Source organism: Solanum tuberosum, unplaced genomic scaffold, assembly GCF_000226075.1.
Source record: "Solanum tuberosum cultivar DM 1-3 516 R44 unplaced genomic scaffold, SolTub_3.0 scf00427, whole genome shotgun sequence".
NCBI classification, from domain to species: domain Eukaryota; kingdom Viridiplantae; phylum Streptophyta; class Magnoliopsida; order Solanales; family Solanaceae; genus Solanum; species Solanum tuberosum.
In genome coordinates, this window is record NW_006239351.1 from 340,603 (window position 1) to 355,761 (window position 15,159).

The 15,159-nt window shown below is 30.8% G+C and overlaps 2 protein-coding genes across 2 annotated transcripts; one reads left to right on the top strand and one right to left on the bottom strand.

The window, feature by feature from the left end:
• Positions 1–310: 310 nt before the first annotated feature.
• LOC102599890 (COBRA-like protein 1) lies at positions 311–5,430 on the top strand. The gene is made up of 6 exons (XM_006363198.2): positions 311–482; positions 3,026–3,105; positions 3,399–3,855; positions 3,945–4,104; positions 4,210–4,490; positions 5,046–5,430. Exons 1-6 carry the CDS (start codon positions 404–406, stop codon positions 5,405–5,407), a joined length of 1,419 nt encoding a protein of 472 aa, XP_006363260.2. The 5' UTR covers positions 311–403; the 3' UTR covers positions 5,408–5,430.
• Positions 5,431–5,958: 528 nt separating this feature from the next.
• LOC102598920 (COBRA-like protein 4) lies at positions 5,959–8,294 on the bottom strand. Its single transcript, XM_006363196.2, has 7 exons — positions 8,125–8,294; positions 7,961–8,040; positions 7,614–7,854; positions 7,322–7,537; positions 7,088–7,235; positions 6,743–7,020; positions 5,959–6,509 (listed from the first exon to the last, which is right to left on the bottom strand). The coding sequence occupies exons 1-7, from the start codon at positions 8,180–8,182 to the stop codon at positions 6,226–6,228; spliced, it is 1,305 nt and encodes a 434-aa protein (XP_006363258.1). The 5' UTR covers positions 8,183–8,294; the 3' UTR covers positions 5,959–6,225.
• Between the last annotated feature and the right edge of the window lie 6,865 nt (positions 8,295–15,159).

Below are 15,159 nucleotides of genomic sequence, written 5' to 3' on the forward strand. Positions count from 1 at the left end.
TCATAATTTATTGATCATAATATTTTAACTAAATATTTCAATTTATTTTTAAGAAAGATGAATAATTGTATCATACATTCATCCAATAAAAAAATATTTAAATTTAAAAGGATACATGTGTCTAATTATTTAATTTTATACAAATTTAAATGTCTAATTGCACACATTCAAAATTAGAAGGCATATATGTCAGATGGGGCCAAGTTGAAGGGGGCATGTTTACATTATGGCTATAAAAAAATTATATACCCTTAATATACAGAATTTGAAGTCAAATAGTAACATGGCATGTGAGAATGGAATTAATCACTTGCCATTCACCACCATTATAAACTTTAATTAATTTGTCTCTTGCTTCAATAGCCTATTGAGTTTGACTCTGGAAGTTAATTCAGCAGGAATAATGAAGTTCTTCAGATCTCCTTCAAAGTTGAATGCCACTTCTGTACTACTATTACTCTTCTTTTGCTATTACTCAACAGGTTTGAACACAAACTTTAATTCAATTCTTTTTTTAAATCAGAGTCTAACAATTGGTTCTTGATAAATAATTGCATATAAACTCTAAGAGTTAATATCTCAAAAGGTCATTCAACTTAAAGAATTTATCTAATAGAGTCATTGAACTTTATTTTGTATCAATAAAATCACTCAACTTAAATTTTTATATGAATAAAATCACTTAACCAAATTTATCATTAAAAAAAAATGACAAAGCATTATAAATTATGTTTATGCCATATAAATATGAATTTCATAAATAAATAAAATTAAATAAAACTATTAAGAATTTCTTACCGATAAACTTAATTAGTGAAAATTATATCATGGCATTAACTATTAACAAGAATCCTCTGCCTTACGGTAGCAATAGCGATTAGCGGGCAACAACAATAATTATTTTTCTATTAGATTCAATCTGAATTCTGATGGCTGAGAAGTTGAGGAAAGAAAACTGTCGAAAATATGAAATTTGAACAGTGCATTAATGAGTATATATTAAATTCAGTATAGTAACAATATCTTTCTGAGCATCAAGACTTTCTTCGATTTTAATTCAGTATGCCCAAACAGAAGTATTGATGCTTTTGGGTAACATCTGGATTTATTTATGAATTATCCAACAACAAAAAAATTCATATACTTTTTTTAAATCTGAATATTAATTTTAACTTTTCAAATATACAAAATGTTCATCCATTTTTGTTCTGTCAATTACTCGTCTGAATTGTAATTTCTTCTCCAAATCGAACAATGATTTTGTTTTTGTGTGATGGTTATAGTGATTGACTGGAAACTTGATCTAGGAGAGAAAATGAATGGTGATATAATAAATTAAGTTGAGTGATTTTATTGATACAAAAATCTATGTTGAGTGATTTTATTGATACAAAAATCTATGTTGAGTGATTTTATTGATACAAAAATCTATGTTGAGTGATTTTATTGATACAAAAATCTATGTTGAGTGATTTTATTGATACAAAAATCTATGTTGAGTGATTTTATTGATACAAAAATCTATGTTGAGTGATTTTATTGATACAAAAATCTATGTTGAGTGATTTTATTGATACAAAAATCTATGTTGAGTGATTTTATTGATACAAAAATCTATGTTGAGTGATTTTATTGATACAAAAATCTATGTTGAGTGATTTTATTGATACAAAAATCTATGTTGAGTGATTTTATTGATACAAAAATCTATGTTGAGTGATTTTATTGATACAAAAATCTATGTTGAGTGATTTTATTGATACAAAAATCTATGTTGAGTGATTTTATTGATACAAAAATCTATGTTGAGTGATTTTATTGATACAAAAATCTATGTTGAGTGATTTTATTGATACAAAAATCTATGTTGAGTGATTTTATTGATACAAAAATCTATGTTGAGTGATTTTATTGATACAAAAATCTATGTTGAGTGATTTTATTGATACAAAAATCTATGTTGAGTGATTTTATTGATACAAAAATCTATGTTGAGTGATTTTATTGATACAAAAATCTATGTTGAGTGATTTTATTGATACAAAAATCTATGTTGAGTGATTTTATTGATACAAAAATCTATGTTGAGTGATTTTATTGATACAAAAATCTATGTTGAGTGATTTTATTGATACAAAAATCTATGTTGAGTGATTTTATTGATACAAAAATCTATGTTGAGTGATTTTATTGATACAAAAATCTATGTTGAGTGATTTTATTGATACAAAATAAAATTTAATGATTTTACTAGATAAATTTTCAAAGTTGAGTGACCTTTTAAGATATTAACTCCAAACTCTAAGGATGCAAGTTCGTGTCATTTTTCAAGAAAATGGATAAGTGATTTTCTGGTGTTTGGTTACATGCATGAAATTTTTTTCAAGGAAAATCCATCAAATTATGACTCCCTTAATTTTATGTGTGAATGTCATTTCTCTTACATATATATAATTATTTTAACTTTTAATTTCATATTGCTTGCTTCTACTAACATTTATACATTATTAATAATCTTTAGTACTAAAAGACTGTACTATATATCTAAAAACTCTCTTAGCTTGCTATCATTATTATTAGTTTTTCAGAAAAATAGTTTCTATTTAACTAACCAAACATTGGAAAACATTTTCTAGAGAAATGACTTGTGTTATACCAAACACAACAAGAGCAGAGAGTTTGGCCTATGATTTTAAACATTATGTATTTCTTATCAAGGAAGAAAAATCAATTGACTACAACTTTGGCCTTCTATATAGAGAAATTTGAAGCTCAAAAGTAGATCTTTAATGTTTTTTCTGATTGATTTTTCCCCTTTTTTCCAGAGGGAAAGTGCATGAAGGGGAAAATTACATATATTAGAGCCAATGTGTGTGAGACTTTAGTAGCTAAAATGAGATATTACCAAATCATTAAACTTTCTTCCATTTGTCTTTGTAATAATTATGATCCACCATGCACAACATGCATGTATTAAGTTTTTCTTTGTGTGTTTGTATTACCATCTCTTGCATTTTTATTCCAGATGCGTTTGATGCATTTGATCCCAATGGGAACATCACAATAAAATGGGATGTCATCAGTTGGACACCAGATGGATATGTCGTAAGTTCGTTAGCTCTTCCATACATACTAGGAGTTCGGACTACGTACCTCTCGATCTTCATATTATCTGTCTTTAAACGTTTTTGCACACGTATGAAAGACATTTAAAATAGCCATCCCCTAGTCATATGAGTAGTATATGACCTACTAAGTCACTAAGCTATATATCCTTTTTAAACGTCTCACTTAATTAACACTCTACCACAATAAGGTACATTTGGAAAACAAGGTAACTCCTACTTTTCTAAAACGTCAAATGGACTTGTCATTAATCATTATGGTTATTTGGACAGGCTGTGGTGACTATAAACAACTTCCAGCAGTATAGGCATATCCAACCACCAGGCTGGAGTTTGAAATGGACATGGGAAAAGGATGAGGTGATATGGAGCATGCTGGGAAGTCAGACTACGGAGCAAGGTAATTGCTCAAAATTCAAAGGAGATATTCCCCATTGCTGTAAGAAGGATCCAACAGTTATCGACTTGTTGCCTGAAACTCCTCACAACCAGCAGATTGCAAATTGTTGCAAGGGAGGAGTTGTCAACTCATGGGGCCAGGATCCTTCAAATTCCATTAGTTCATTCCAACTCAGTGTCGGTTCTGCTGGAACAACCAACAATACAGTTAGAATACCTAAGAACTTCACCTTAAATGCACCAGGACCTGGATATACTTGTGGACCTGCTAAAATTGTTAAACCAACTAAATTTTTTACTCCAGATGGGAGAAGAGTGACACAGGCTATGAGTAAGTTAATTAGAACTTTAATATCATTCTCATTTATAAGATGCAGTTTCATACAGGCTAACTTTAAAACTCTGTGTTGTTAATGACAGTGACTTGGAATGTCACATGCACATACTCACAATTCATGGCTCAGAATAAGCCTACATGTTGTGTCTCCATATCGTCGTTATACAATGACACAATTGTACCATGTCCTACATGTTCTTGTGGCTGCAAGAATAATGGCACTAAACCGGGAAGTTGTGTGGCGTATGTCCTAGTATATATATTCTTCAATTTTTTTAGGTCACACCTTAATTGTTCGAATTCTTTTGTAATTTACTATCGGTACACTTCCCCTTTGTTTTCTTGTAGGGCAGAAAAGCCGCACCTAGCTTCAATTGTTTCGGACCATGGAAAGAACAACTTTACTCCTTTGGTCCAGTGCACAGATCATATGTGTCCAGTTGGGATTCATTGGCATGTGACGCTCAACTACAAGGATTATTGGAGGGTTAAAATCACTATAACAAACTTCAATTACCATATGAATTACTCACAATGGAACTTAATTGTCCAACATTCCAACCTTGATAACATCACTCAGGTTTTCAACATCAATTACAAGTCATTAACTCCTTATGGAGATCAGATAAGTAAGTTCTCTATCTAATTATAAAATGTGTTACCTAAAAAAACAGTTACTACTTAGACATTAGATAGATTTGCACAGCTGCCCCGTACTTTAATCTAGAATCAGAGTTATGTATCAAACGATTGCTTAAGCCCTATAGCTAGCTGTGAAATAGGCTGAGCACTACACCTCGCTTCAGTAGCATGCATTGTACCAATGAGACAGCACTAAGAAATAATATTTCACTTAATTATGAATCTGTTAAACTCGTTATTTGCATTTTGTGCTTAAATTTCCAATAAACATCTTGACTTGTCGCTTAAGGTGCACTTAAGCCCTATAGCTAGCTGTGAAATAGGCTGAGCACTACACCTCGCTTCAGTAGCATCCATTGTACCAATGAGACAGCACTAAGAAATAATATTTCACTTAATTATGAATCTGTTAAACTCGTTATTTGCATTTTGTGCTTAAATTTCCAATAAACATCTTGACTTGTTGCCATTCTTTTGGTTGGAATATTACTCTATTGAGTTAGTTTCCATATATATGACTAAACTCCTGACCTTTTTCGCAGATGATACTGCAATGTTATGGGGAGTTAAATCCTCCAATGATCTACTTGTGCAACCTGGTCCTTCAGGAAATGTCCAGTTCGAACTTCTACTCCGAAAAGATACATCAAATTTAACATTAGATAAGGGATGGGCTTTCCCTCGCAGAGTTTATTTCAATGGTGATAACTGCATCATGCCACCTTCTGAGGCATATCCACATTTGTCAAACGATGTTTCAGCCATGCCACCTCCTGATGCAGATCCACATATGCCGAATGCTGCTTCCCAGTGGAAGGTCTCTTTGCTTAAATTAGTAGTAACAGTTATGTTCTCTATGACATTCTTCTTTGCTAACACATACAAGTCTTATGCTCTCTATTAGTAGTGTATCACATGTTTTCCTTACAATGCTAAAATCATATTATTTTGTATTTTTCTCAAGCTCATAGTGTTCCTAGAGCTGTTTGAAATAAAAACCATTTAAGATTAGATAGAGCTTCAAATTCTTGTTTCTTAAATTCTTGTTCAAATGGAGTTGAATGCTTCTTAAACCATTTTTTTTTGTTCTATATGGTGCAACTCAAAGGAATTTAGGGTTTGCAGTTTATGGCTTCCTACAAGTCTATAACAACCTCGAGTTAATATACAATGATAATAGCATTCATAGTTAAGTATTTTAAGATATTTGGTAAATTTCTTAATACAAATACATGGTTTAGGCAAAACCTACTAGGTTCACGTGAACTCAGAATATTGTATAGCATTAACTAGAGAATATTACCTAGAATGCTTGGTAGGATTAACATTTACTGTAGAATAATTTGCTTCCTTTTATCTCTTATTTCTATTTTGTATAAATACCAAATGTAATCGTAGGTATTGAATCATCAAATTGAGATAAATCATTCTTCAATTTCTCTCGTGTTTTCTTTGTTATATACAACATTTTGCAATGTCTTATGAAGTATTTGATATAAACAGTTTCTAGCATTCGGGGACCATTGAACTGATATGAACAAAGTTTTTAATATAGTTGCACTGCTTGTCATGAACCAGCATTCTCAAATACTCTAGATTGCAGTAATACAAGTTCATGACACTTTCTTCTATCAAAGACTTTTCAAATACCTGTATTACCGATACAACTGAAATGGTTGCTTGGCTTCAAAATTTGTACTTGTTCACAAACTAGAGAAATGATCAAAACAGAACAAGTAAGATCAAAAATATAGAACAAAACAATGTCGAAAAAGCAACCAGATTCTGGTGGGCAAAATTGGGTAAGTATGGATAAGTATCTGGCGGTGGTAGCATGCATTCATCGCCATTGAAGTATACTTTTCGAGGAAATGCCCATCCTTGTTTAAGGGTAAAAGTATCCTTATCTTTCTGGAGAAGCACTTCTGATTGAACATTTCCAGCTGGCCCTGCTTCCATAAGTAAGTCATTGTAGAACTTCATACCGTAGAACATACCTGTGTCATCTGCAGTACGAGAAGTTTTGTTAACATCTTTTCCACACCATGCTACTTTTTGCATATAAGATTAATTTCACTAGCTAGCTATAATAGTAAAGTCACAAGATTATTTATTTGTCACGTTAAAGTAACTGAACTTTACCTAGTATGACTAAGATTGTTTTGTGACTTCACTGTTATAGTGGGTAGTCACAAGTGAAATTAGCTCTTATATTGATGCAATATTTCAAAGAACTTACTTATCGATTGATATGGAACAAGAGGCTTGTAATCAAAGCTAAAAACTTGAGTTACATTGTTAAGATTGGGATGTTGAGCAACAAGAGTCCATTGTGTGTAATTGACCCTGTAATTGAAGTTGGTAAGAGTAATCTTGACTCTCCAATATTCCTTGTAGTTGAGTTTCACATGCCAATGGATTCTAACGGGGCACATATGTTGTGTGCACTGTAGTAATGGTGCATTGTCTTTTCGTGGAGTGTTTACCCCCACCATACTGAGTAGCTTGGAATCGCTCCTGTGTTTGTGTCACGAGAGAATCAGTAATCTTTAACTGACTGTAAAAATAATCACGAGGGACTTACTTGATGCATTTGTGTTTGTTCTCACAACCGCAAGCACAAGAAGGACAAGAAGTAATGGTTTCATTGTAGAAAGTTGAGAGGGAGACACAACATTTTGGGTGTTTTTGGGCTACAAACTGAGAGTATGTGCATGTTACATTCCATGTCACTGCACAGGATTACAAGAAAATGATCACTTGTAACACACACGTGGAGTAAGAAAGAAGCAAGTGTATTTGATGAAGTAAAACTTACTGAGTGCTTGAGTTTTCCTTCTTAGATCAGCTGTGAAGAATTTGGTGGGCGGGACAATCTTTGCAGGACTACAAGTGTAACCTGGTCCAGGTCCAAGCAAAGTGAAGTTCTTGGGGAGTTTTACAGTCTTGTTTGTGGTACCAGCTTGGCCAACACTAACTTGAAAAGCAGAGACAGAAGATTGAGGATCTTGGCCCCAAGAAGCCAAAACTCCACCTTCAAAATTAAAGGACAAATTGTGAGTCGACCAATCTAGTTTGAATAAATTTGTTCTTAATATTAACACACACACCTTTACAACAATTGGTAAATTGTTGGTTATAAGGTACTCCAGGGAGCATATCTACAACAGTGGGAGTTTTCTTGCAACAATGCGGGATGTTTCCTTTGAATTTGGAGCAATCACCTTGTTCTGTAGCTTGAGCACCAATCATAGTCCATATCACTTCTTTCTTAGCCCATGTCCAGCCTAATGTCCACCCAGGGCTCATAATGTGTCGGTACATTTGGAAGTTGTTCATCGTTACCACAGCCTACGAGCGAGCAGACACAGATTCAGAATCTAAATTTGATTGGTTGTATTGGACACAAAAATGCTTCAGATAATGGATTTAATTTCTTTAAGGAAAGGAAACTTACAACATAGCCATCAGGAGTCCAAGACATGACATCCCATTTAATAGTTATGTTCCCATTGGGATCCAATGGATCATAAGCAGCTGCAACATTCATCCACATACTAATTAATTTTTACAACATACAACAAAAATAAAGTAACATGAATACAATTAATTGAATCTAACCTGCATATGAAAATAACACAAACAAAAGGCCAACTAGAGTGATCAAATAAGTCCTCATTATTTTTCTTTAGAATATTGGCCTCAAAGATGTTCGATTAATAATCCCAATAAAACTGGGGATAAATTGTTATTTACCAACTGGTTATTTGGTACAAAGAAAAAATGAAATATATATAGTTTGTTGTCTCTATATATCTCCTTTTCTTCATAGGGACTGTCTTTTATATTGTTGTTGGCCTTTCTGAATCTTGAAGTAAAGATTTGGTGAGTCTTCATATTTTTCTGCCTCAAACTTGACTGTAACATTTCTCCTGTGAAAACAAGATGACACTTTGACAAATGACATAGTAACAAACATAAATATTATTTAAACTTTTCTAACAAAATCATTGGGTTATCATCCTAAGCAATTGTTAAAGTTAGTCTCACATATATATACACTACTACTAGAAACAAAAGTTTCCTCCATCGTGAATCAATGAGAAAATTTTTGTTTAACCCAACAATATATGCTATAGAACATGATTTTTTGCACATTTTTCATTCAATTAGCTCATTGAGAAAATACATGATGGAAAATAAATTATTCTTTCAAATTTTTCATATGAAACAATTACTATTTTTTTTCTTTTCACACCAATTTAATCAAAATATCTATGAAAATAGCCACTGAAAATCTTTCTATGAAAAAATAATGATCTTTTAGTAGTGTTAAACTCTATTAGGTTTGCTTTCTTAGTAATTGTTTTTAAAAAAAATTATTTAAAGAAAAGTATTGGAAATACCCCTAAACTCAGCGTGAATTATTAGTTTCATTCTTGAACTATTAACAGCCTTAAAAACACTCTTTAACTTGACTAATTGAACTTAAACACACCCCGATCTTGAAACACATGAGTGAAATACATGCCTAAATTCTCGCCAAGTTTAGGGGTGTTTTTAACATTTCTTTCAGCTTTTTATTCAGAACTCCATGCTCTTAGAAGAGTTTGAGATCATTTGTTATGTCACGTTGGCATATCAAGGGTGTATCTAAGTTAATTAGTCAAGTAGCACATGAGTGTTTTTAAGGTTGTCAATAGTACTTTAGGAACAAAACTAATAATTTGTGTCAAGTTCAAGATTGCTTCCAATACTTTTTCTCTTTTATTTATGATATGGCGGTGTCCAAAGCAAAATCTATGTAGATGATGATGCTATTATGTTTTAAGTACATTTGCTTTAGGTTCGATATTCTATAGGAGTCTTTTAGTAATACCAAATATTTGTATGCATGTAGAAAAATAAGAGAACTTTTAGTGCATTTTATATTTGAATTCTTATTTCATATAATATTGCAATGAATTGAATTTAAATGGTGCAACATAGATAGTACGGTTTCATATAGCCAAATCTCTCTTGCTTGAGACTGAGACACCTGAGACACAACAACGTACTACTGTGTATGGATTAATTTGTGTGTACTATAATTATTTCATTGAGCACATGTTACATTCACTAGTATATATGTATTAGATAATTATATCCTAAGCGGTTAAAGTAAACCAAAAAACTAAAATTACCTAACTTTTATTTTTAATTTCTATTGAAATTTGAATATAATTTTCCATAATTCTGACCCACCTTTGTCAGTTACATCTTTGAATTCATAATTATTTCAATTTAGTGAGAGTGGAATTTTTTTTTGGTTGGATTTGGTAGAAGTCCCATAGGAGTAACTTTCAAGTATGCAGTAGGTGATGATGACTTTTTATATATATGCACACGTATCTAATAATTACTACCTCTGTCCGCTTTTATTTGTGATATTGCGCTTTTCAAAAGTCAATTTGACTAATTTTCAAAGTTAAATTAGATTACATTAATTCGATATTTTAAACAAAAAATTTAGATATTTAAAACCTATACGAAAAGTATTGTAAATTGCAATTTCTTACATATCAATATGATAAAAAAAAATATTGTAAAATATAAATCAAAGTTATTATAGTTTGATTCTAAAAAAAGAAACCATGACAATCAAAAGTGGAGAGAAGGAGTAAGAAACAAGAAGGGAGAAAGTCAGAAGAGTTTCACAAGATTTTACATTTAAGGAAAGTAAGTAAGTGTATAAGTTTGGTAGGGACAGTAGGAATGTCTTTGCCTAAAACAAAGACAGTACTCCAACTATGTTATTAATTGGGGAAAAGAGTCTGAAAAATATTTTAACTTTGGCCGAAATTGTTGTTACGATACCAAACTTTATGGGGGGACCTTTTACCCCCTACAATATTTAATAGTGTATTTTAAAGGTATATATGTGCCCACGTGGACAAGTTACTATTTATAATTATGCAATATTTATGATATCCATGTGGGCACATATATACCTTTAAAATACACTATTAATAGTGCAGGGATTAAAAGGTCCTTTCCAAAGTTCGGTATCGTAACAGCAATTTCGACCAAAATTCGGATATATTTCAGACATTTTTCCCTTATTAATTGTAGACTTTATTAAATGCTTCATTCAATTAACTTTCTCAAGACAAGCCAAAAACTAGTCTTGAGAATTCAAATGCAAGATTTCTCCCCACTAATATTAGTAAATCTGAACTAACTAGAAAATCTATACAAACTAATAACTCCCTTTCTACAAAAAAGAATAGCCTGGTTATAATTTGTAAGTACAATGAATGAATTATATAATTTTGGATGAAAACTTTATATGTTTAGTAAGTAACTTTTAAAATGATTTTATAATATAATAAGTAGAGTTTACTGATCATATATATGTTTTTCATGAACCGCGACTGACACCTAATGAAGGGTTATCTAATAGAATGTGAGTACAAAAGTCTAGAGACACATCATAGAAACACCCCAAACAGATGTGGTTGGCTCAGAACCGTGCCCCCCAATAATGCTAGTACAAGAATCTGCATAGTACACTACATAGGGAACCATAAGGATCTAGTAAAATTATCAATTCAAACCCTCACACAACTAACAATAATTAATAAACTAATAATATTTAAAACTCACAATTAATATATTTAAATAGCTAAATGACACATCAAAGATTTAAAATTAGCTAACTAAAAGACACACACAACAATTGAACAATTAATAAAACTAACAAAGAATAAACAACTAATAAATAGTAAATAATTTTTAAAAATTAAGGAGCACTACAATATTTTAAGCTTTTAGCCACCTCTGTTAAGTGTGGTCTAAATTAAACAAGTAAAAAGTGTGGCCTTTGATAAAAGGCTACACTTTTTGACTCTCAGTAATGCTTTTTCAGGAATGACCTAAAGATGCGTAACCTTTGACTTTAGATTACGCTTTTGAAGTATTGTCATACCATCTACGCATGATTATCGTGGCCGTTGAAGTATGACGGTCATACTTTGTAGCATCTTATTAGCAACATTTTTATTTGATAAAACTATACTTTCAAGTGTGACCTTTGCTTTGTTATTGGTCACACTTTAAATTGTAACCTTTATACCTCTTATACAACAAACTTATAAAGTTCAACATTTTATTACGTACATGGTACAAATTTATAATCAATAAACCATACAATTGATGTTCCTATAACCATATTTTTGAAGTGTAGCAACGTTGTCTAGAATTTTTATAGCCAGAATTTCTAAATGAAGAACAATAATTTTGGTTTGCATACTAATTAGGAAATTGAATAACTGACATATTTAAGTGTTGTTATCATGCCGTGAGCCTACACCCTGGATGTGGCCGACACTCGAGAGCCATTGTTGGCTCTCAAGCGAACCCTCGGTCTGGCTGACTACTTAGCAGAAGATTTGACTCAAGCAAATTAAATGCTTTAAAGAGAAAAATGTAACTCAACTGTCTCAAATACTCATTTAAGCAAAACATAATATTCACAAAACACTTTAAAGAAAGAAATTCTGAAAAACAACTCAACTCTAGCTATCTAAGAAGCCTCTAAGTTCAACATGGATGTCAGGACAAAACCCGGCCTCGACGCCTCAAAGTAAATAATGAAATGAAAAACGGGGCCCTCCGGAATGCAAGGAGGACTCACCAAACCCTCATATGAGAAGTGCAAAGTGATCTCAATGAAGCGCCCGTTGATTATCTTGAACACTTGTATTTGCATCATAAAAAAATGCAGGTCAAATAACATTAGTACATTGTATGCACGGGTATGTAATATAGCCGAAGCGAAATGACCGAATGAAAGGACTATAATAGCTATATATATATATATATTTATACTCAACTAAGTGTAAATATTAAGGAGCGATCATTTAAACTTTACAAAATACTTACTCATCTATGAACTCAATATATTAAGTGATCACATATTATACTAATATATCATATCATATCATAAATTACTAAAGTGGGAACCTCCAAAATGTAAAGTTGGATTATCATTTTACCTCTACACTCTATAAAAATATTATAAATTATATATATTAATTAATTATTAATTATTAATCCAACTCAAAAGTTAATTTTTTATTTATCGATTACTATGAGTTATGTCTCTTCAATGGCTCAATCCCATTTTCCAACAACCATAAAACTTCAGTTATCTAAACCGTATGTTTTTTTTTTGTTTTCAAACATTTAGCTAGTTTTCCGTATTAAATTAAATATTTTCAATTTTCTAATCATTCAATTGTTACTTTTTATATTTATAACATCCAAATATTAAATTTAAAGTTTTATGATATATTTTGGTATTCCTCCATTTTTATCTATATAAATCCATCTCTTTTTGGTTCATGTGATCCCTACCCAAGGTTATCATTTTCATTTTATAGTTAGAGTAGTGAAGAGTTTATATCTTTAGTGTATTATTTGATTCATGCTTTAGTTTGACTCGATGAAGAAGGCTATAAGGGAGAAGGAGTCGACAAGAACTTGAAATTTTTTGTATTGATTCTATATTTCTTTTTTCATCAATATTGCTGTGATTACAATCTTAAGAAGAATGTGTATATTATATTTTTCGTATCTATTTGTTTTTGTATTTCCTCCCTATTAAACTTCTTTAATTTGTATTTTTTATGTGGGCTCAAATTGTTATTTAATTACTCATTCCATGTACATTTTCATAGATTTTTTTTGTTCTAACAAATTCATAAAAATTCACATGGAATACACGTGCGGTGCACGTGTCCAAAAACTAGTTATATTATAAGTGGGAAGCTTCCAAGTTAAAAATTGGATTAAGAAAATGTCCCTATAAAGTCATAATAGTATGGACAAAAATGTAAATACACATTAATAATTATAATAAATACGTTCATTTTCTTTAAATACTATTATTATATATGGACAAAAATATACATACACATCAATTATAATATATACTTTACCTTAAGTCCGCCAATAATTTCTTAACATTATTGTACACACATGTAAATTTACTATACAAGTGATTCATAAAATCTACTACACATTCATGGTATGAATACAAAAGGACAATATTTACTATATAAGTGATTCTTAAAAGTTACTGCACATTCATGGTATGAATACCAAAGGACAATCACATTTATATTTATTAAGTTTAATAACTCTTCCATTTCCCGCTAATGCATGAAGATAACCACAGAAGCTAAATAAATTAATATTCCTTCATTATTCATTAATTAATGCACATGCTATATCACATAGTTGTGATTGAGGTGGATTTCTTTTTATCTAGTGATTGAAAAAAAGGTAAATTTAATTACAATATTTTTTTATAACCCCCTAAATTAGTTGAATTTCACTGCTTTAAAAAAAAAAACATGATATATTGTTATCATTATACTTGAATTTATGCATATAATTATGTGGTTTTCTTATATGCATACAATAGTTTAGTACTACGATATTTACTGTTAAGTGTGATTAGCAGATGAAAAAGTACAAATGAAACATGAAGAGATATTGTTATCATCAAGGCTCATTATTTCAAGAAATTTTGGAACGACATGGAGATGATTAAAAATAATAAGATATTGTCACCAGATGATGTTGAAGCAGCAAACAAGGAGCGGTCCATAACTTCTTTCATGCCAATTATATCAAATATCTTACTAAAACAAGAAATTTCTGCAATGTAAAGCTTTGTTAGTCTTTATCTATTTGATTTAAGTGGTTTTATTCTACTCTAATATTAATAATGATACTCTTTTCTTTAGATTTTTGAAGTCCTTATGATCTTTATATTATAAATAAATTATGAAGCACAAAATTTGTATTATTTTTATCTAAATGACATGGTTATCGTATATTTGGAAAGGCATGTGTTTGATCCTTCAACTTCTATGATTTGTGTGACTTGAATGTATGACTTTACATTAATAATTAAATTCATCTGGTTCAAGATTTTGTGATTTCCTCTAAACTATCTTTAGCAAGTTTTTTTTTTCTTCTCAAAAATTGAGGGTGGAAAGGGAAAATGGGGGAGAGGATTACAATGTCTGGACTCGAATTCTCTCCAACAAGCTAAGGTGGAAGTTCAGATAACCAACCAACTAAGCTACTAAGATTTTCCGATATTGGTTCACTGCTTTAAACATAGGATATTTTGTATGTAATATTTATTTTTGTATACTCAAACATACTTCTAAATGATATAAACACATCGTTTTATTTTAAAAATTACTTATTACAATAGAGTATATACCTAATTGGTTGTTTCATATTTTATCTGTCTATCTATATGCATGTATATTGTTAGAAGTAGAAAATAACAAAGTTACAAGTTGAATTTGTAATGACCCGTTAGGCCATATTGAGAACTAGTCATCTCTCTTTCACAAAAGACCCTTTCCGTAAAATTTAAATGAGAATTTAAATTACTCGTTTAACTACGATTATTTAATTAGCGGGTAAGTTTTAAATAATTATTTTTTGGGCAAATTACAGAAATCACATACTTTTAAGGCAAAATTACAATATATCTCTTAAATGTTTATAATTACAGAAATCCCTCAAATGGATACAATAATATAAGCACGGATACATTAATCTGATGCGCGAGATACAATAATATAAGCG

Coding starts and splice junctions, on each gene's coding strand:
- LOC102598920 (XM_006363196.2), bottom strand. CDS start 8,182: ATGAGGACTTATTTGATCACTCTAGTTGGCCTTTTGTTTGTGTTATTT. Junction 7,855..7,960: donor GGACTCCTGATGGCTATGTT/GTAAGTTTCCTT, acceptor GCTCGCTCGTAG/GCTGTGGTAACGATGAACAA. Junction 7,236..7,321: donor AAGGAAAACTCAAGCACTCA/GTAAGTTTTACT, acceptor AATCCTGTGCAG/TGACATGGAATGTAACATGC.
- LOC102599890 (XM_006363198.2), top strand. CDS start 404: ATGAAGTTCTTCAGATCTCCTTCAAAGTTGAATGCCACTTCTGTACTA. Junction 4,105..4,209: donor AAACCGGGAAGTTGTGTGGC/GTATGTCCTAGT, acceptor GTTTTCTTGTAG/GGCAGAAAAGCCGCACCTAG. Junction 4,491..5,045: donor TCCTTATGGAGATCAGATAA/GTAAGTTCTCTA, acceptor CCTTTTTCGCAG/ATGATACTGCAATGTTATGG.